Genomic DNA, 21,018 nt, shown 5'->3' with positions numbered 1-21,018 from the left:
TCTGTTTGTTATTTAACTGAGTTTCGATGTAAAGACTTCTTATTAGACGGTAAGACAGTTCCGAGGAAAACTCAGTTGATCGCGCTCGTACTCCGGCGACCGACTCGAAGCTTTTGCTCTCGCTTCTCGGCGCGCGTAATCCCAGCGCTCTGATTGGTCCGTGTTTTTCGTTAATAACTCGAAAACGACGCTTCAAACCCGATTTTTGCAAAGGGAAATCTTGCTTAGAATCACGTCAGCTATCCCCCATTTCAGGGACCTACACGAGTTGTGAGACACCCTGTATATAGGTATAATATTCACATAATTATAAAAAAATAAGGCGAAGTGTGACAAATTAGGAATTGCAGCGTGTTCGATTCATCTGATTCTACATCGATTAGAAATAAGCCACTCGTAATAAGCCACTGGCTTGGGTTTGGGCAGTTGCTTGTTATGAATCCGGTATATTATTCCATTCATGAAATTTTACTACTATTAATTCTTTCACTACGAAAGACGTAAATATACGTCCTGAGAAGTCTATCGATATACACGAACGACGTATATATACGGCTGCGAAATCTATCGATGTACACGAAAGACGTAAATATACGTCCCTAGATGTTCATCGATATATACAAGAGACCTAAATATACGCCCATTACGTCTTATTGAAAGGCATTTTCCTAGCACATATTTTAATCCGTCTTTTGAAAAAAAAAAGATTCTGCTCGAAAATGTGCAGTATGCAGTAAACACAAAATTCGTCGAGAAACTAGGTATGAATGCAAAGAATGTGATGTAGCTTTGCTACATTTTTATAAAAGGCTACTTAAAATAAATCAATAATAGATATATTTAATTCATTTGTGATGGAAATGGGAGTACAGATTTATAATATAATATTGAAAACTATTAAATATAAGACAACACAATTAACACAATTTGAACACCAAATGAATTTATTTTAAAACGAGAAATAACAAGGAAGGAACTTTAAATGAAACACAAGATCTTTTAATATACGTGTACGATATCGTAATTGCAGAGAGAACAGTAAAGAATAATTATATACACTGCTCAAAAGAAGTATGGCATAGAAAAATTTTTGGCAAAAATTGGGCAAATTTGACTGATGATAACTCCGTGAAAAATCGTTCTTCAAAGTTCTGTATCTTTGCGGAAAAAAATGGTAGCGGTTTTTCACGTACTGGAAACTAAAGATGAAGGTTTGGACTTTATGCTGCTCCAAACAGTATCACCAAAAAAAAATGTGGCAAATCCATGCATTTCGTCAAACTTTGTAATTTTCAATATTGCAAACATGACCTCACATGTACGGTGTTATTGTGGTAGGGATGCATCAAATCGAAAATCAAATTATAGGGTCTTAAAGTAGAGATCTCAAGCTTTAATTTAAAAAAAAACAGCATAATTTTGCGATAATTTTTCACGGAGTTATCATCAGTTAAATTGCCCAATTTTTGTCTAAAATTTTTCTATGCCATATTTCTTTTGAGCAGTGTAGATATTATTTTATTTTAACATTTGAGGATCTAATTGAATCGAGCGGTATCATATACAGGGTGTCCGCGCCAAAGTGTTACAGCGTGATATCTCATGAACTATTGATGTCACGAAAAAGTGCTTATATGGAAATTGCAGGGCAAAAGAGGCCCTATGTTTTGGCGGAAGCAAAATTTTTTTATTGTTATTAATATAAAAGATATGACGGTGAAGTTTCGTTTTTTAAATGGAATTATATATTTTTTTTTCGATCAGGCGATAGTACTTTTCAAGACGAATTCATCAAGGTTTTATGTACTTACCCGGTTTTTATTAGTTTTCGAGATATAACGCTTAGAAATTTACTGATTTTCAGCAGTGACGTCTCGGTTTGAGTAGTAAGTCATAAAATCGGTCTTATTGTTGCGGTAAGTGCCGCGGGTTTGACTCTGCTTGCCGAAACTGATAGCCGAGGGTCTACGGTCCCAACGGTAAGTCCGAAGAGTACGAAACGAAAAGAATTGTCCATTACGCTCTAAGTTTTCCGCATCGAGGATGATGAAATTGGATGCTGTTAGAAGTTTCGACTTGTAGGTATACCATCGCGGATTTTTCGACTGTCCGATTGTTTCTATTTGAATAGTATCCTTCTTTTCTTGCCAATTACGGAGCATCTCCATATGTTTTTCTTGTTGCAGCTTATAAATGGTACTATCCATGTCCGGTTTCGCTGCGTTTGCTCCATAATCGGAATCTTCTTTAGAGCGGAATTGTTTGCGTGTGCGTGTCGTGACTTCTGTTTCCTTTTGCCTCTCAAATTTTTTTTCATTTCTCTTCTCTCTTCTTGCTTCCATGTTTGATGTAATTACAGCCGGTTTCTTCTTCATCGCTCTATTTAACTGTGAAAGTGGTTCCTTCGTGTTGTATTGTAATACGGCAGCAGCACATCTTGCCGCGTAGGAACCTCTTTGACCTAAATTTAATCTCTTCCCACCGATGTACTTGGCAAGGACGCCGTTGAAACTCTCCACAGTGTTATTGTTGCAGTTGTACAATAAGCTCTCTGCATGAGCTGTTAGCGGCTGAAGTATGTCCTTTATCAGCTGATATACTCCCATACTCTTCAATTGTGGGACGATGTTGGTCTCATTTTCTTTGCTTTTGCCATCGCAGAAGTAATTTATTCTATTACATTCTGCGTGTTCGCCAAACACGTGACTTGGAATATTGTATATGTCACAGTATAAATTTGTAATTTTTGTGGCGATTGGTACATTTTCCTTACTTCTATACCGTGCGGCTTTTACGATTGCCGTTCGCATTCGTCGAATGCTGTTTTCCACAGCTTTCCTCAATGTGCCTGCGGTCGTTTTCTTCACAATGTCTTTCATTTTTTTGCAGAAATTCCGTAGCAAATGATTCGTGCATTCAATTTTTTGTACACGAATATTTGTCTTATACGGATCTGCGTCTAAAATCTTTTTATAGACGCTGCTATCCCCGTCCGCGATTAGAGTCGAATAAATTAATCCACGCTTTGCCACGCTGGTTTTAAATCCTTCCACAATTGCATCGCTTTCCATAGCAGTGGATGCTCGATTCTTGCTCCAATTCTTGAAACACACGTGTTTTTGTGGTTCTTTCTGATCTCTTGCAGCATATTCGCAAATTATGCATCTTTTATTTCGCACACCAATGTATAAAACTTTTCGGGTGTGATATCCAACTATCACACCAACTCCCGAAGCAGAGTTATATGTGCCGGTGCGATATGATCTCTTCATCCAGCTCCCATCGGCGACGACGGGAATGTGTGGAATTCCAGATTGCGGGACGATATCGCCTCTTTCAATGGCTAATCGTTTTTCTTCTGCAGCCGCTGCTATCATTTCTTCTTCCGCAGCAGCAATCAACGAATTTGCTACTTCGTCGTGGTGTTTTACAAATTGGCGTTTCGGCATACATTTTATATTCATGGCTGCCAAAAATTCTTCCATCTGTGAATAGCTGCCTCCAGTAAGCATTGTCCCAGCCACGGCACTACGATTTATATCCATTTCTTCAACATCGTCAGGTTGACTTTTGATTTCCCCTTTGTAGTGGCACATAGTGCACACTACGGCGAACGTTGTCTTCAGACCCGACTGTTTTACGCCAGTTATTTCCAAGTATTGTACACCGCAATTTTCCCTCTTATCCGCATGATGGCTTATTCTTTTCATTTCTTTAAAGATGTACTGCATATTCACAATACTTAGTCCGTTTAGAAAAGACGGCGCTTCCTTTGGCCCGGCTGCTGCTACTTTTTCGACTGTCAAGCCATCTTCTCCGTCGTCTGAAAATTGTGCCGATGTAGTTTCTTCTGAAGTTTCTACTACTTGTGCTGTTGTAGTTACGACGCATGGTGGAAACATGGTGGATATTTCTTCATTTTTTTCCGCAGCTAAACGATGTCGCATTTGAAGAGTTGCTCTTTTCTTCGAATACCTCCTCGTCGAGGGAAACAACCGTCTTTTTTGTTTCTTCTTATCGCTTGGTCCATTCATCGTTGCACTCATTGCAGCTTCCATTCCACGTATAAGTATTGAACACAAATTAACACTAATCGCTGAAAAATACGCCTAAAAAATTCACCTAAAAAATACACTTAAAAAATACACTTAAGAATAAATCACTAAAAATTACACTTAACAACACATCACTAAAAAATACACCTAAAAAATTCACCTAAACAATACACTTAAAAATAAATTACTTAAAATTAAACTTAAAAACTACACTTAAGAATGAATCACTTAAAAAAGAACACGTAACAATTTCCCGATGTTCCAAAAAATAATGTAATGTAATTTTTGCGAATTGAGAGACGGTGGTGGAACTGAGGGGTGGGGGTGGCACTAAGGGGTGGTGGTGGAACTGATTGATAGTGGTGGAACTGAGTGACAGTGGTGGAACTGAGGGATGGGGTGGGGTGCATAGCTTCGAACCCCGGCATCGATCGACGATCCAGTATTTACAAAGTGACCATGGATAAAGTAGCAACTTTACAAAAAGCTGTTGAAGAAGTAAGTAGTTCGCGTTTCATGACACGCGTACGCTGTTTTGTCAGTATTAATTACAACTTTGCAATATGTAAATTATGTATTTCTAGATGGAAATAAAAGGCGATAAGAAGAAAGTAACGACGCAGGAAGAAAAGAGGAAACCTGAAGAAACAGAAGAGGGAAAGCGGAAAAAAGTTCAGGAGCCGCACCAACAACCTTCCAATAACAGAGTAAGTAATGTGTTTAACATTTATTTATTCCGATTTATTTCCCTACGATACATTACGTATTGGCAACACCAATACGAACCCATATAACATGTTGACACAAAATGTGGACAAAAATAAATTACATTTTCGTATTTCTGTTTCAGATTAGAAGAATATTGAAAACAATAGACTACCATGTGTCAGCTCGACAGCGAATCCGCCGGGAGGACATGGCGAGGAGGACTTACGAACGTCGCGAGCGGGAGAAATTGCAAAGAAGATTGGAAATAGTAGAACGAGAGTTATATCAACATCGCGAGCGTGAAAGATTCCAGCACTTGCGTGGACGCGACGCGCTGCGTGCGCGATCGTATCGCCGTACACGCAGCCCTTACCGCGAGCGACGGAACGTTGCACAAATATACAATAATTGTGTAATCCAATGTGTTAACAAAAATTAAAATAATAATAAATTATAAAATATTAATAAATAATTTACTATTTCATTTGCGGACCTCATCCCCTTTCGATCGCGATATTCTTTTCGGATTAATTGTTTACGATGTTAATGCGCTTTCTTATTTTTAATTAATGTTTCATAAGACTTTCAAAATAAGATTAACGACGTAACTCGGTTCATATTTATTAGCAATAACTTATTCAAGTAAAGTTCTTGATATAAGCGTAACGTTTGAAATTACGAATAAATATATTGCAATAGTAGATTCTAACAGCTGCCCTTTTCTATGTTCGGTAAAATATTAATCAATGTAATATCTATACGATATAGGCAACAGTTCAGACGTAGACAAGTTTTGTTAAATTTTCAATTTCATTAAATTAGCCAGAATAAATGTATATGTATTGAAAAGCCGATAATCGAATTCCTGCGTCGATCAATTACTTCTGAGATCCCGCTCAATTTTGATCAGATTTTTGTGTGTTGCAAAAAATAAACATATATTGCGTTATTAAGATATTCGTAAATGAAGTTTAATTAAAATATTTTAAAGAGGTCCTTCCAAATCGTTTTTTTAATAATAAATTCATTTAGTTCCTTTAAAAGTTACTGTGTTTCAGTTTCATTTTAAATATTATTACCTCTTCATATCCCATCAAATATTACTTTTTAACCGACTTCGAAAAAGGAGGTTACTCAATTCGATCCGTATTTTTTTTTTTTTTCTTTTCCTATGTATGTTCTGTAACGAGGCATATTTTCATTTGGTTGATTACCTTCTTTTTTTTGGTTATGCCTCGTTACGAGGATCCTCCCGAATTGCCAGCCCCACTCCTCCGCCCAAGCGGACCCCCTCGCCGCTGGGGCAGGTATGAATGAGCGAGTGTGTGTGTTTTTCTTTTTTTTAAATCGTATCGGACGCCACCCTTTCCCCCCCCCCTTTTTTTTTTTTTTTTTTTTTGCTGCCTCCAACCGCCACCGAAGGAGCCGTCGTCGTCCCCGGTCGCGGAGGAACCTCTCCCTGAGCGACGGAGGCGCGGGATGGGTCCACCGAAGGAGACACCGGCTGTCCGGTCGCGGCGCCACCCCGTCATCCTCCGCGGGGGCGGAGCCGCCACCGGGAAACGCCAGGTCTGGGGACAAGCCACCCCCAACTGCCACCTCGAGAGGGCCCCAGGACCTGGCCACCAAACACCACCGTGGAATGGCCCATCCTCGACGCCGAAATCCTCGGGGTGGGGGAATACCGTGAACCGGGGAAGAAGATCGACAGAAGCCAGCGAGCCGCCGCGTGTGGAAGCCGATTTTCGAAAAGCCCTCCCGCTAAAATTCGAATCTTCCTTTTTCTTTCGTTGCTTTGTCGTGTTTTGCGTCGCAGTTTTTTTTTGTTAATAGTAGTGCGTTCCGTTTTTATACTTTGTGTCATTTTGTATTGTGTGCCTGTGGATTATTCGTCGCCGCCGCCCCACCGAGGAATTTGTTTTTTGTGGAGTCCACCAGCGCAAAAAGGTAGGAGTCATCTCCTTACCCTTCTCTTTTTCTTTGTTGTTATTCATTTGCGCGTGGGCGAGGGCGATAGGACCCCTGGCCCCAGTGACGAGGACCCTAGAGGCCGCGGACGGGTCATACGACACCGTCCCCTCTCATTTAGTTTTTTTTTTTTTACGCTGTATTTTGGTATTTAGGACCAACGTCCCCTTGCTGTCCACGACCCCTGAGAGGGCGTGCTCCCTGCGGGCGAATACCTCAGCGTTCTTTTTGCATTTCTATATTTTCTGTACTCGCGCGTACCGTGAGCCCCCGCGCCGCGAAAGCCTCCCTCGCAACTGGCGAGTCGACCCCTTTTCCTCGACCGTTGCTTGTAACGCGTGGGGCCCACGCGAATTCATTTTTTTTCTGTTCTGCTTACGTGGCCTACTTGGAGGCCCGAATAAAATCACTTTCTATTGGATACGAACTCGCGGGTCTTTTACTAGTTTTTTTCTGACCCCCTCTGATTCCCGCTCCCGACAGAGCAGCCGGAAGGGCGATTACTACGGACTAGTGCATTAGCACTGGCGCCCCATTAAAGAAATCGTCCGTGGGTGTGAGCATCGGTGCGTGGAGGGCCGTTTTCCCTAACTGCCCCCACTCCAGGGAACCCCCTTCGGGTTTTCCCCCACCGATCCGTCACAGTTCGTGCATTACGCCTAGCTAGATGGACCGATCGAAATGAAACCTTTTGCATATGGAAGATGCTGACTCCCCGTTGGTACCATTATCAAACATTTTTTCATTTTTTAGTCGCAAAGGATTACTGTTGCAAACAAAATTGAAAAACGAATATCCATGTTATCCTTTACTTAATTATGCTCATGGCGTTTACGCAGACAAAAAATAGGCCCGGAAGAATTGTCTCACAGTATCTTATACAATTCTCCCCATTCCACTAAAAAGCGTGAAATAAAATAATTTTCAGAAAAAAAATACACCGACTTCGAAATGCACCAAAAAGTATAAAATAATTTCTATTTCCTAGTGAAGTAATTTCTGTTTCATTCAATCATACAATTACGTAACAGATATGAATGAAACCTATTTACTCGTTAGGTAGTATATTAAATACATTTCAACTTTTTCGGAGGCGGCGCAAAATTAAAAATACCTCAGTAAACGTTGCTGCCAACAACCAGTTGATTGTGGTATGACGTATTGGAAATTAATAAATCCTGAGAAAGAATACGTACCATTACAGATATGTCTGGTAATATACGTAAATGCAACAATTACATCTTCATTTCAATGAAATTGAATCGACTTCGTTCGCGTGTGGAAGCCATGGATCTAAGAACCTATAAACGGAGCCCACGAGGCGGGAATTACCAAGAGGAGGCGCGTTGGCTGTCGTGGCGAGCGCACGTGTTCGGGGGTCGCTCCGCGATAAATTACAATTTTGGTGGGAAAAAGTGGTTTAAGTGTGATAAATAATGTTGTGAAGTGAGGGGAGACCGTGGGGGAAGTGGGCGGTGAAATTTTGTGAAAATCGAAAGTGGAATAGTGAAGTTATAAATAAATAAAAAACGAAATTTCGGTAATGGCGACCTCCACGCGACGCGAGGAAAAGCATGGGGTGCAAACCCATGAGTAATCGAAAACGAGGAAGCGAGTGTTCGGTTCGGAGTGTTCGGATCGACCGCGGAATAAATAAATATGTGCGCGACTTAAATACGATTATTTTTATATATCGCGAGTGAAATAGTGCAATTTAAGGGTGAAAGCTGCCCTCGAAGAAGGACTTGCGTGAACACGTGGTCGTGCGGCATGTAGAAGTTGCGAGAGAAAGTCGTAGAAATTAGATTAATTAATTATAAAGCAAATGTCATTAGGGATTTAGAGTGCGGGAAGGGGCGAATGAGGCATACTGAATGCACGCGGTGATTGGTTTTGGCTATTTTTGTATTTTCTTGATAGTAAATAAATAATGGCGTCGGTCAAGCATGCTTCGATATATCGTACGAACACGTGGGCATCTCCGCGCGAGGGAAAGCGTAGAGCGTAAAGGCCGGTTCACAAACATTCAACATGGCCGGGGAAGAGTCGCTGCAGACGCATGGAGAGCGGCCCTTAAGGACGAAGCCTAAAGGCAAAGCGAAGGCATGCGGCAACAAGTAAGATGGCGGAGGAAGGATCGCCGCAAGCGCTTGGAGAGCTGCCTTCAGGGACGAAGCCTATGGGCGAAGCGGAGGCACGCGGCAACAAGCAAGATGGCGGAGACATGGCGCGTTTTTCAAATGGTAAGCGGATTGGTTGAAGCAAGAAGACAGGGAGGAGGAAAAGAGGAAGAGGCGAAACGACACGGAACGAAGTGAAGGAAGGAAGAAATAAATAAATTAATTAATTAATTAATCAATGAAGTGAAGTGAATGAGATTAATAATAATAATAATAATAATAATAATAATAATAATAATATTAATTAGTTCATAATTAACAAATAAATTATTATAAATAGTGAAGTGATTAGTAGGTTAATAAATTAATAAATAATAAATAATAAATAATTAACAGATAGGCAACTAACTCGGTGTAGTGTTAGGAAAGTGTTGTGAGAGTGCAGTGAAGTGCTAGGAGTGTTGCGGGTACAGGGGAATATACGTAACCACGTGCGCGAGTGCAGAAGAACAGTGCAAAGCGGGAAAATGACGGAAAAGTGCTGGAAGAACTGTGGAAACGCTCCAGCACTTTGGAAACTCCGAAGACACAACGATGGTGGAGAAAAGGGGCCGCACTGAGAATAACCAGAATATCCAGCATGGCGAGGGAAGGAACGCTGCGAACACTTGGAGAGCGGCCCTAAAGGGTGAAGCAAAAGGATGCAGCAACAAGCAAGACGGCGGAGGCACGGCGCGCTTTTCAAACGGCAAGAGGAGGGGAAGAAGTAAGAGGACAGCGAGAGGGAGAAGAGGTAACGGCAAGAGGAGGGAAAGAAGCAAGAGGACAGCGAGAGGGAGAAGAGGAAGAGCAGGAGCAGAAGAAGCGGCGAAACAAAAATAGAAACGACCGATCAAACGACTCAAACCCGCAAGGGCGGAAACCGGTGTCAGCCTGGTCATAGCACCATTAGGGGGCACAAAACGGGGACCGACTGAGCGGGGGAGAGGAGGGAGAGAGGTCAATTGAGCAAAGCACCCTTCTGATCAACTGTTGATTCAACTAGGGACCCAGTCGTCAGCCTGGTCATGGCACCATTAGGGGGCGACAATGGGGACCGAGTGGGATCGGCGGGAGAGAAGAAGGAGAAAACAAGACACGATCGATCGAACGACTCAAACCTGCAAAGGAGGAAACCGGTGTCAGCCTGGTCATAGCACCAGTAGAGGGCACAAAACGGTGACCAACGGAGCGGGGGAGAGGAGGGAGAGAGATTAAACTGAGCAGAGGATCCTTCTGATCAACTGCTGATTCAATTAGGGACCCAGTCGTCAGCCTGGTCATAGCACCATTAGGGGGCGACAATGGGGACCGAGTGGGATCGGCGGGAGAGAAGGAGAAAACAAGACATGGTCGATCGAACGACTCAAACTTGCAAAGGAGGAAACCGGTGTCAGCCTGGTCATAGCACCATTAGGGGGCGACAATGGGGACCGAGGGGATCGGCGGGAGAGAAGAAGGAGGAAACATAAGGAAATTTGGCTGGCGCCTAAACGGCGGCAACAAATGAAAGCAGCAACAATGACGGGCAACGCTATGAACGACCCGAAGGCTTGGCAGACTTTTTGATCGGAAAGTACTGGAACGAGGAACTTGAACGTCAGCCTGGTCACAGCACCATTAGGGGACGGATTGAGAACCGAGGGAAAGTGCTGGAAGAGAGAAAAGAAATAAATACCGAGAGCAATGGGCTCATGTAGCGTTGTGGAGAAAGACTGGGACGAAGTAGGAACAAAAGGGGAAAAGCGGGCAGCGAAAAGGGGAAAAGAGATAAGCGGAGTCCTAAGCGAGAAGCGGAAGTCGAAATTAGGCGCGGGGCGGAAACGCAATCATGCGAGCAAATATCAACGAATTTGCGCAGGGGGCGGGGATGAGAGGAATATTAGAATACGTTACACATATATTATGTCATACTATATATTTATACTCTATATGTATATTTTACGTGTCACTTATTACATATTTATCTATCTGTTGTTATTTACATACTTATTCATTATATTACTTCATTGGTCTAACAGCGACGGTATTAGTATTGATTACGCACACAGGGAATCGCATATGAACAAATAGGGGGAGCAGGAAAGAAACAGCGCCGGGGGGGGGACCGAAACAGAGGCAAGAGTAGAAACGAATAGCGTTAATTAGGCATAGGGAAGGAAAGATTGTAAAGCGCGGAGATATCTACCTATTAATCGACGATCGAGGGGGCGGGGGCGGAAATACGGAAACGAAATATGAGCGACAGGCAACACGCAGGGGATAGGCAGTAGAAAATAGACTACAGATCGGCACTTAGGTGGGAAATGGTGGAGGAGGTCGCGGTTTTACCGTATGTTCGAGCCCACCGGGAGGCGGTGCCGAGGGGGCGTTACAAGGTCAGCTGGAGGTCAGCGCATTTTGCCCGGGAGCCTCCCCTAGATCTTGACGCAGCCCCTAGGGCCAAAACCCTTTGGTTGAGAGCATCCAGTCTCCACACATGGAACACACACGCGAGGGGGGGGGGGGGGGGGGGGGTAGTCTTTCTTCCACAACTGCGAGCGATGGCCTAGACCAGGTACACTATGCCCCATCCGGTAAGGAAGCCTGGCGGGTTGCCGCCAACCCCCGCGTAGCGGGGGCGAGAGACAGTTTTAGTGAGTAGGCCGTGGAAACCGCCCCTCTTCTAGGGGCGCCGGAAGCGGGAGTCTCACACTATCTGGGCTATCTTCCCAGATGTCCGTTACTGGATTTCTGTCTTCCTAAATAAAAAAAAAAAAAAAAAAGGGCGGGAATTACCAAATTTGCGGCAGACGCGCTCTATCTTCATAGCATATGCGGCGATTGAGTCTTTCCGTCGCATACTCTATGAATCTATCCCTTTGCGGACTACCGCCGCATATATGCGTTCTGCGTAAATCATCAAATTGGCCGAAGAACTCATATATGCGTTTGGCGAAAACAGTTGATTGAGCCGAGAAACGCACATAAGTGTCCCACGTAAATGCGTGGGTATGGCCGAGAAATTTATAATATGTCCAGAATTTGACTTGGAATGCTATGAACGAAAACCGCGTTTAAACAGAAATATGTGCTAGCAATTTTTAATGACTATCACGGCAGGAGCTCGGCCCCACGGTACGGTTCACTTCTACCGTCCCCTCCGCAAAGGGCTAGATAGACCATGTTTATATTCTATACGCACTAACACCTACTTCGCGGCGTGCTATCGAGTTATATGTATAGAAAAAAAATAGCTATAAATGCTTTGCCTATGTTCGGCTGTCGAAAGGTTGACATGTTCAAGAAAATCTTTTAATTTTGCGCCGCCTCCGAAAAGGTTAAAATGTATTTAATATACTACCTAATGAGTAAATAGGTTTCATTCATGTCTGTTACGTAATTGTATGATTGAATGAAACAGAAATTACTTCACTAGGAAATAGAAATTATTTTATACTTTTTAGTGCATTTCGAAGTCGTTGTATTCTTTTTCTGAAAATTATTTTATTAGTTTTATTGAAAAACCCTTAGAATCGTATATTAATATTATTACAAAAGAAAAGGAAATGGAAAACATAACGTGGACAACACACAGTCCATCGGGATTCGAACCTGTGACCAAAGAGCATGTACCGATTACGAATCAGAACTCCCAATTTTTTTTTTTAAACCATTTTTATTCAGAACATCATGTGGGAATAAAATCAAAGATTTTAACAAAACGCACAAAACAATTTATTTTTAACAAACGAAACTAACACTGTAAACAACAAAACTTTTAATTAACTATTTTAAACGAAATTAATACACTCAAACGCTATTTCTAATTGTTCTCCACAACTTTCTCGTATTTTTATTCGTTCTCGACAACTTTCTCGAAACGTCTTTCGCCTCTGAAATTCGCCCAGATTGCCGTTTCTTTCTCCGCGCTTCTTTGTCTCGCTAATCAGTTTTTAAACAAATCGATAACTCTCGAACACAACATTTACAACTGTTTACAATCGATTCTCTCAAACACAACTATTTACAAATAATTCCACACTCGACAATCACATAAAAGTGGAGTTTATTTTCCTTATACTGGCATATGGTCTCGTGTCAATTGGATGATAAACGAATCCATCCGAGGTATCCCTGCTACATCGTACAACTTTTCACATTAATATCATGTTTATAATTCTTTCATATTCTAAAACCGAACACATCTTACGGCTGTATAAAGCCGGTACTGTCTTTAGGAATTTGCGATATTTTTACACTTCGATTTCTACATTACCCTGAATACTATAACAAAATTAGCAGCTGTCAGGATTATCAAGTCATTTAAATGAGAAACAATTTGGTTGAAAATATTAAAAGCTAAATAACTAAACTCATGCTTTCGGCTAAAAGTTCTATTGCCTATAAAAACCTACGTTCCGTACAACGACGACTGGAACCGCAGCGGATTTATATGTATAATACCTGCCTGCTGGACCTTTTCTGGTCACTGACAATAAACATGTTATATTGTCCAATTGTTGAAAACATGGCAAATGGTGGTATAAAAGGGGCTCACGCTGTACTGAAACGAATCTCAACACTTTTCTCCGTAAAAAGTAGACGAAAATTGTGTATGTAATAATTATTGCTAAATTACAATAAACAAAAAATTTCAAAAACACGGATCCCCCATTTCGATCCATATTTTCGTCCCCTCAACATGCATGTCAGCAGATATAAAAAAATGTATGTAAATTTCATTACATTCTTATATTTTGTCAAACATATGCGACATACAAATTTCAGTTGCTTCAATTATGGATTATATTTTTGGGTTCTTATAATTACTTAGCGAAGCACAATATAATTTAGAAAAAGGAAACGGCAAAAAATGCAATATACATACAACTGTTGGAAATGGGTAGAGAAATAATACACAAATATTGCTATTTATGTTCAAGACTTTCTTTTCGAGATACAAAAGGACACTTCAAAACTATAAAATAAAAAGTAACAAGTCTTCAAGTGCTCGTAAAAAGTTTGACGGCTACGCCTGGGCGAGTTTATAGCCTACGCGTATACAGATAAGTTTCAACGTGCAGGAAGGTTACTTGGTTTGAAGGGAAAACTAAAGGATCCCCCATTTATGGCGAGCCTCGTTATTGAGTTGGTCGCTGTATCGTGACCATGTGCGTCCAACGCGGGGGAAATATTCGGCAAAAAGTGAATCAGGTACTGCTGTTTGGCTCGTCATTATTTGTCATTTGGCTGCGACAACGGAGACCGCGCAGAAAAAAAACGGAGGGACCCGTGTAGCAGTAAACTATTGTAGTGATCGGTACAGCAGTGATGTTATTCTTTAGGCAAAGATAGAATATAATATGCTGCTATGGTTCCTTATACTTTATTATAATAGTATTACAGTTTTCTGAATTGCACCGGTTCCTCTCGCTATGTCCACTCTCTCTCTCTCTCTCTCTCTCACACACACACACACGCGCGCGCACTGCAAGGCTTTCTCTTTTTAATAGCAGTAAAATTGCATGAATGGAATATGGAGTGGAATAAGAAGTGGAATACGCTCCAATTCCTAATTTTTCACAATACATATATGTATGCATTTTTTTATTATTGCTATTCTAGTTTGTTGAAATAAAATACTCAAAGAAATATTTATGTCCAAAAATGGTAGGTCATCGCCGTTACTGCGGCAATAAAGTAATTGGGAAAAAGTTACGGTTGAACGTGCAGCTAGTTTTATTACGATCACATGCGATAAAGGTTGACCGCTTGTAGATTGAAACCATCAAAGATTGTCATAATTCGAATAAGTTAAGTTTTAAAATATTTAAGACAAAAACTATAGATTACCCAAAAAATTATAGATAAAAATAAACCACAAATTATTGATCACTGTCAGCCATTAGCTGTGGAAAAGATGCATATTAATATAATTTCAGTGAATATACTTTTCGTAATACGACAGAATTACTATGTATCAGAGTGAGAAAACCATATATATGTTCTGTCCTTTTTCCACTAAACTGTTTGGTTAACCACGAACATTTATGATTTCCCGGGTTTCATGAACCTGCCACTCTTTTTCCGATCTCTCACTCAGCCACATAACTGTTTCTTGTTACGAATCAATATCGTATAACTCGAATTACGTCCTGTTTGCTCTCAGTGTAATCAGCAAAATGGCACGAATATGATGAAGCAAGTTGTCTAAAAAATAAAGATAAGAAATAAAAAGTTAACAAAGCATTAGCATTGCAAACAATTACATTTTTATTCTTGTACCACAGTGCCTACTCTAAGGAATTTCTTTCGGGACGGCACATTAATTCATAGTACAGTATTACCTCGAAATAAACAACAGTTTCGAGTCTCGAAATTAGCAAATTTTTATCCCCACTTCTTTGATTGAAGCCCGCCGCTGAGTCCATGAAACCGAAGAAGTCATAAATTTTCACGGTCGACCGAACAGAATAGTAGAGAAAGGACAGAACATATATATTGTTTTCTCACTTTGATGCAGAGCGATCCTGACGTATTATGAAAAGTATATTCTCTGAAATTATATTATATGAATATGTTTTTTCTTTAAATCTAATGGCTGACAATGATCAACAGTTTCTTTATTCATAAGTTCAATTAATTTATTGAACAAAAATAAAAAAATGTTGAAGGAAAAATTATTTAATAATTTTACTTTTTTTTCTCTCCGATTCCGTAATATTATGTCGTAAATGAAATCTGACGATTCTGATGAATTGTGGAGAATATAAAATTCTTCAAAATCTAACGTTAAAATATTTGTATTCTTGCACCACAGTGTCTATTGTAAGATTTTATTTTGCTTTGGTATATACACTACACGGTACAGTATTGCCTCGTAACAAGCAACATGTTTGGGACCGGCCAGTTGCTTATTTCGAGGGTGGTATGCTATTCGGCTTGCCTTTGTTCCCGAGCGCGCTGATGGTAGCCATAAACTATAAAGTAATCGGTCGAGCAGCGATGTTATTCTTTAGACAAGGACAGAACATATCATGCTTTCCCTTTCCCTAGTAGTAAAATTTCGTGAATGGAACATGTACATAATTCATACATATTGCCTCGAAACAGGTAACAGTTTTGAACCTCGAAATTAGCAACTGGCCGGTCCCGAGCGAGTTGCTTGTTACGAATCAATGTAGAATCATTTTTTTACAATTATGTGAATATCAGCTTACAGCTACATATATATGTGTCATGTTATTGTTGTGTATTGTATATGTATAATTCATATAGTATTATTATATTGTATATTCTATATACTGCATTACACTTAAATAATGTTTCCTTTGATTGTTAAATAGATTTATTAAAATTATTAACTAGGCATTACAATTAAAAAAAAAAAAACAAACCAGCACTATAATTTCACAAAATATATTTTTCGTAATACTTCAAAATCGCTATGTGTTAGAGTGAGAAAGCAATACATTTATTACACTTAAATAATTTTTCCTCTAATTTTTTTTTTATTTCTGTTATATAAATTAATTAAAATTATAGGGAAAAATATACCTCAAATTATTGATCATTGTCAACCACTAGATTTAAAAAAAAAAAGCATATTGATATAATATAATTTCGGAGAATATACTTTTCATAATACGACAGAATCGCCATGCATCAGAGTGAGAAAACAATATATTATATGTTCTGTCCTCTTTCCACTATACTGTTCAGACGACCGTGAAAATTTATGACTTCTTCGGTTTCGCGGACCTCTCACTCCTTCTCGTATCTCTCACTCGGCGGCGGACTTCAATCAAAGAAGTGGGGATAAAAATTTGCTAATTTCGAGGCTCGAAACTGTTGCTTGTTTCGAGGCAATACTGTATTAACTTTTATTTAGTCTAGCTGTAAAAATGTCGGTGCGTATGAAATGAAATATTGAATCGCGTTTGCGAGAGGATGTTTAGATGATCGGTTCGAATGTCGCGTTGGGTGTCCGACTTCGAGGAACGCCTGATAAGAATAATCTCGGGCGAGAATGCGTCAGCGTGCGTGGAGATGAGTAATTTTTCGTGCGAGTCAGTTCATCACTGTTAGCTGAAGCGAATGGTCGAAGATTATCTCTGTTAATAAAGCGCGGAAAAGTTAAAGGTGGAAAATTGAATTGAATACGTGACGTGCGCAGTGGAATGCGCATGGTCATACCTAGTCCAGAAAACTGTATGCAGTTACCGACCGTTTCGTGTTTTCATCGAGGTTGTAGGTAACTTGACCGAAACCAGGAAAATCCACGACAAATACTACAAGCGCTCCAAGTGGAAAATCGTGAAACTATAATTGTATGGCGGAACACCGTTGACAGGCGCAAGTGCACAAAATCGTATTTTTCATCTTATTTCTTCTAGAAGTGATAAATTAACAAAAAATGGACCAAGCCGACATCGTACCATTATAGTAATGCTGCGCTGATATCGTTTTTCGTGATTAAATGCCTAAATTTTCTGTAAAACCGAAAATACGGCGCAACGTGTCTAGAGGCAGCCATCTTGACTGCTCAGATCTATGTCTGTCTCACACTTACCTGTCACGAATATTCGTTTTATTCAATTTGTGATGTTTGTTGGCGAAAACCCGACATCAGCGCAACATTGCGCATATCTACCGGTGCTAAAACTATCCACAGAAAGTGAATTTATGCAATTTTCGAGACGTAAAATGAAAACTACGAAATCGGACCTCTCTCTCGCACATCGCCTATACGTGCATGCGCCGCCATGTGTTAGTGTACACGCACAGTTACTGCGAGACCACCCCCTTAAGTCCTACGAATAGTATCAAATTTCCGGATACTGTTATGGTCACTGGTCTGCACGGCGCAGCGACCGACATGCGTCTAACGCGTCGTCTCTGTTGATGGATTACTCCAAAATCGCGCCGCAGTGAAAGGGTTAAAAAGGGAAAGCATGCTATGTTCTGTCCTTGTCTAAAGAATAACATCGCCGCGCGACCGATTACTTTATAGTATACCGCTACACCCAACCCCCTGTTTTTTCTACGCTGTCACCGTCCTCGCGCTCGGGAACAAAGGCAAGCCGAAAATATACCTGATTCGGGTAAGACTTAAACATCCCCCCCACGCCCGATCTTGATGAAACTTCACAGATCAGTAGTGGGGGGAGTATTGGATATGATGATGCAATACCAATCTGCGGAAACGCACCAGAGCGAAGATATTGAAGAAACCATTTCTATGCTTTGGACTAGTCTTTTGATGGGGAAAGGGCACATTGGGCCCCGAGTTGAGGGGGATTTTTCAAGAAAAGTAGTTTCCTTTGCTCGGAATGGCCGTGCAGCTCGATCAGCGAGATGATCTTCCAGGAATCGCAAAAAGAGACTGATGAAATCATTTAACATTGAAGAACTTAACCTAACCTAACCTAACCTAACCATTGTATGATGAAGTGAACAGAATGAATGCTAGTAGGTGAATGATGAGGCTATGAGAAAGTGAGTGAGCGAGTGAGTGAGCAAGTGAGTGAGCAAGCGAGTGAGCGAGTGAGGAGCAATTGTGTAAGCAAGTGACGGCGTTACGAGCCAGCCAGGAACAGCATGAAACCGATATTCACCCTTAGATGTTAGAGATTTGAGGGCTGATGAAGATTCTCGAGGTATGGAATATTCGATCGTGATGGGGACAGCATTGATACAGTACTATATAGGCATTGCGTGAGACCGGCAATGGCAGTTTTCGATTTTTCATATCTCCGCTAGGGGGCGTTTCCGCAGATTGGTATTGCATCATCATATTCAACACCCATCCCCCGATTAATGTGTCAAGTTTGATCAAGATCGGGCGTGGGGGGGATGTTTAAGAATAGCCCGTCGCGTATACTAATTTGATAATAAGAAAAGTAAATGACAAACTTAGTTGCTTCATACACAATATTGCTTTTAAAGCCAACATCCGCAATTCTGTGCCTCTGGCAACTATGCCGTGCAGAGCACCTATACTCTCGAACTTTAAATCACCAATTGCCCCACCGTGCAGAGCACTGGCTTTAATTAAGTCATCATGGAACAGCCTTGCTCCCTTATCATTCCTCGTTAATAAATCGCCAGTTTTACCCATTGATAATTCGCTCGTTGGTACTGTTTTCACGCTATAACGGGAATCCACCCACAGTGGAGCCACGCGCTCAACATCCCAACTCATCCGTTTCTTCCCGGTACCTGTGCTAGGTGTCTACTCCACGGTCATTCGAGCGTTTATGAGTATGTCAACACTATGGGTCACGAAGTTGAGCTCATGGTTAAATATATATGTGATGTCAGAAATTCCACAGCCAGTGAGTCCAATATCGCGCTTTCTTCAGCGGCGGGACTAACTACTACATTTTTGACCCCGGAGCCGAACATGTGGGCATCTACTTTCCGCAAGTGTTCCACCACACTACTCCGCCATAGAAATGGTCTTTATGCTCCAAATTCTGGGCCATCTTGCCCTAGTGCTAACAGACTCCGACTCCGATTAATCCAGCACCCACACTGTTTGAATTGTACACTGCAATAAACACACCGGCCAACCAATCGCCGGTAAAACAATCACGACTAATCAGCTCACACTGGAACGAAACAACAGGTTGAAGGTTTAACGATTTCCTACAACGACGTCAGCTACTTTCAGCGGTCAGTAGACGGTTGCATTCTAAGGTCTCTTCTTCCATCGAAATTTCGATTTTTATTTATAACTGCACTACTTCACCTCCGATTTTCACAAAACTTTCACCGCTCAACTCCCCCGCGGCTTCCCCCCATTTCACAACACCATCCACCACACCTCTACCACTCCTTCCCACCAAAATTGAACTTTAACGCGGAGCGACCCCCGAATACGTGCGCTCGCCACGACAGTCCTCGCTCGATCTTTGCGTTAGCTGGCTACTAGAACTACCCAACGATCGAGTATCCAAATGGCTGATACCCGTTGTCCAGTCAAAAGAATCTTGTAGGCTCTTACCAGTTAAAACTGCTCCAGTTCGTTGCTTCCTAAGAGGTCCGGCACGTACTACTTCAAAGATTACTCATCGCGAGTTAACCGAGTGAAGGTACCGGGACTAATGATGGTCCACTTGCCCCCGCTACGTGCTATACCGCACCGTTTTTGATTGGAGGTTAAGCCTCCGCTCTAATTGTAGCGGGAGTGTTTCCCAGAAAAGAACACCTGACCGAGTAACACCCCCTTCCTATCGCCCATTTTGAGCCGTTGGCATCTTCATACCCCAGTGCGTTCGGAGGCCGGCTCTCCCGAATGGGGTCGTTATCCCTCACGAATAGGGCTCGAGCGCCCCCATCGCCTAATTAACGATAAAGTGACTCCCCGTGGAGTCGATGCGGGCGACGCACAGTGGGCCAGCGCGGCGAATTAGCTGTTCACCGCCAATTGTAGCGCTATTTGAAGACTTCAAACGAAAGTATAGCGGTCGCTGTGTCGTTCCAGCATTTAAAACAAGTATTATTATTACATTTAATCACACCGGATTATTTTCTTGCCAAAAAAATTAAAAATAAAACAAAAATAAGCGTTATATTTCAAAAAGTTAGTGAATATACTATACTCTTAATGTGGACGTTCAGTTTATAAGCATAATTTTTATTAACGTAAACATAAGTTTAACATGGAAACAATTTTTATGAATAAAAATAAAATTTATTTATTATTACTTATGTATCATCGTCATCGTCTTGTAGGTCTTCTTGTAACATTAATTTTTCTATTTCATTCTTGAAAATATTAAAACGCGAAAGTGTTTTATAAACTTTTCTGTCTTCTGCCGAATTTGAAGATATTAAAATATTGGACGTATATAATAAAGTCTGAAAAAGGTCCGTCAATGTTTCTAATTGCGAAAATTTTCGTGTGTGGTCTCTTCTAATATCTCAGAAATCTTTGTTTCGTGTCTCCATTGCTTCTTCAGAAAACAAGAAGGTTTACAATGAAGGTTTTCAACCTGGTTTCCAATGGGCAACCCAGCACTTTGTATTATATCTGCACCATGCAATAATATTTTGTGCAAACTTAATGGCATATAAAACCAGTCGTACTCTGCTACATATAAGTTAAATGTTGTCATTGCATATTCTCGAAATAAAATCGA

The 21,018-nt window shown here is 41.0% G+C and overlaps 1 protein-coding gene across 1 annotated transcript; it reads left to right on the top strand.

The window, feature by feature from the left end:
• The first annotated feature begins 3,600 nt into the window (after positions 1-3,600).
• On the top strand, positions 3,601-5,202 carry LOC105664099 (uncharacterized). Its single transcript, XM_012297065.2, has 3 exons — positions 3,601-4,553; positions 4,640-4,762; positions 4,906-5,202. The coding sequence occupies exons 1-3, from the start codon at positions 4,515-4,517 to the stop codon at positions 5,200-5,202; spliced, it is 459 nt and encodes a 152-aa protein (XP_012152455.2). The 5' UTR covers positions 3,601-4,514.
• Positions 5,203-21,018: the final 15,816 nt, after the last annotated feature.

The sequence above is a fragment of the Megachile rotundata genome, chromosome 2 (genome assembly GCF_050947335.1).
Source record: "Megachile rotundata isolate GNS110a chromosome 2, iyMegRotu1, whole genome shotgun sequence".
Lineage (NCBI taxonomy): Eukaryota > Metazoa > Arthropoda > Insecta > Hymenoptera > Megachilidae > Megachile > Megachile rotundata.
Note: the sequence above shows the minus strand (reverse complement) of the source record. Positions and strands in the feature narration are given on the sequence as shown.

Coding starts and splice junctions, on each gene's coding strand:
- LOC105664099 (XM_012297065.2), top strand. CDS start 4,515: ATGGATAAAGTAGCAACTTTACAAAAAGCTGTTGAAGAA. Junction 4,554..4,639: donor TACAAAAAGCTGTTGAAGAA/GTAAGTAGTTCG, acceptor ATGTATTTCTAG/ATGGAAATAAAAGGCGATAA. Junction 4,763..4,905: donor AACAACCTTCCAATAACAGA/GTAAGTAATGTG, acceptor TTTCTGTTTCAG/ATTAGAAGAATATTGAAAAC.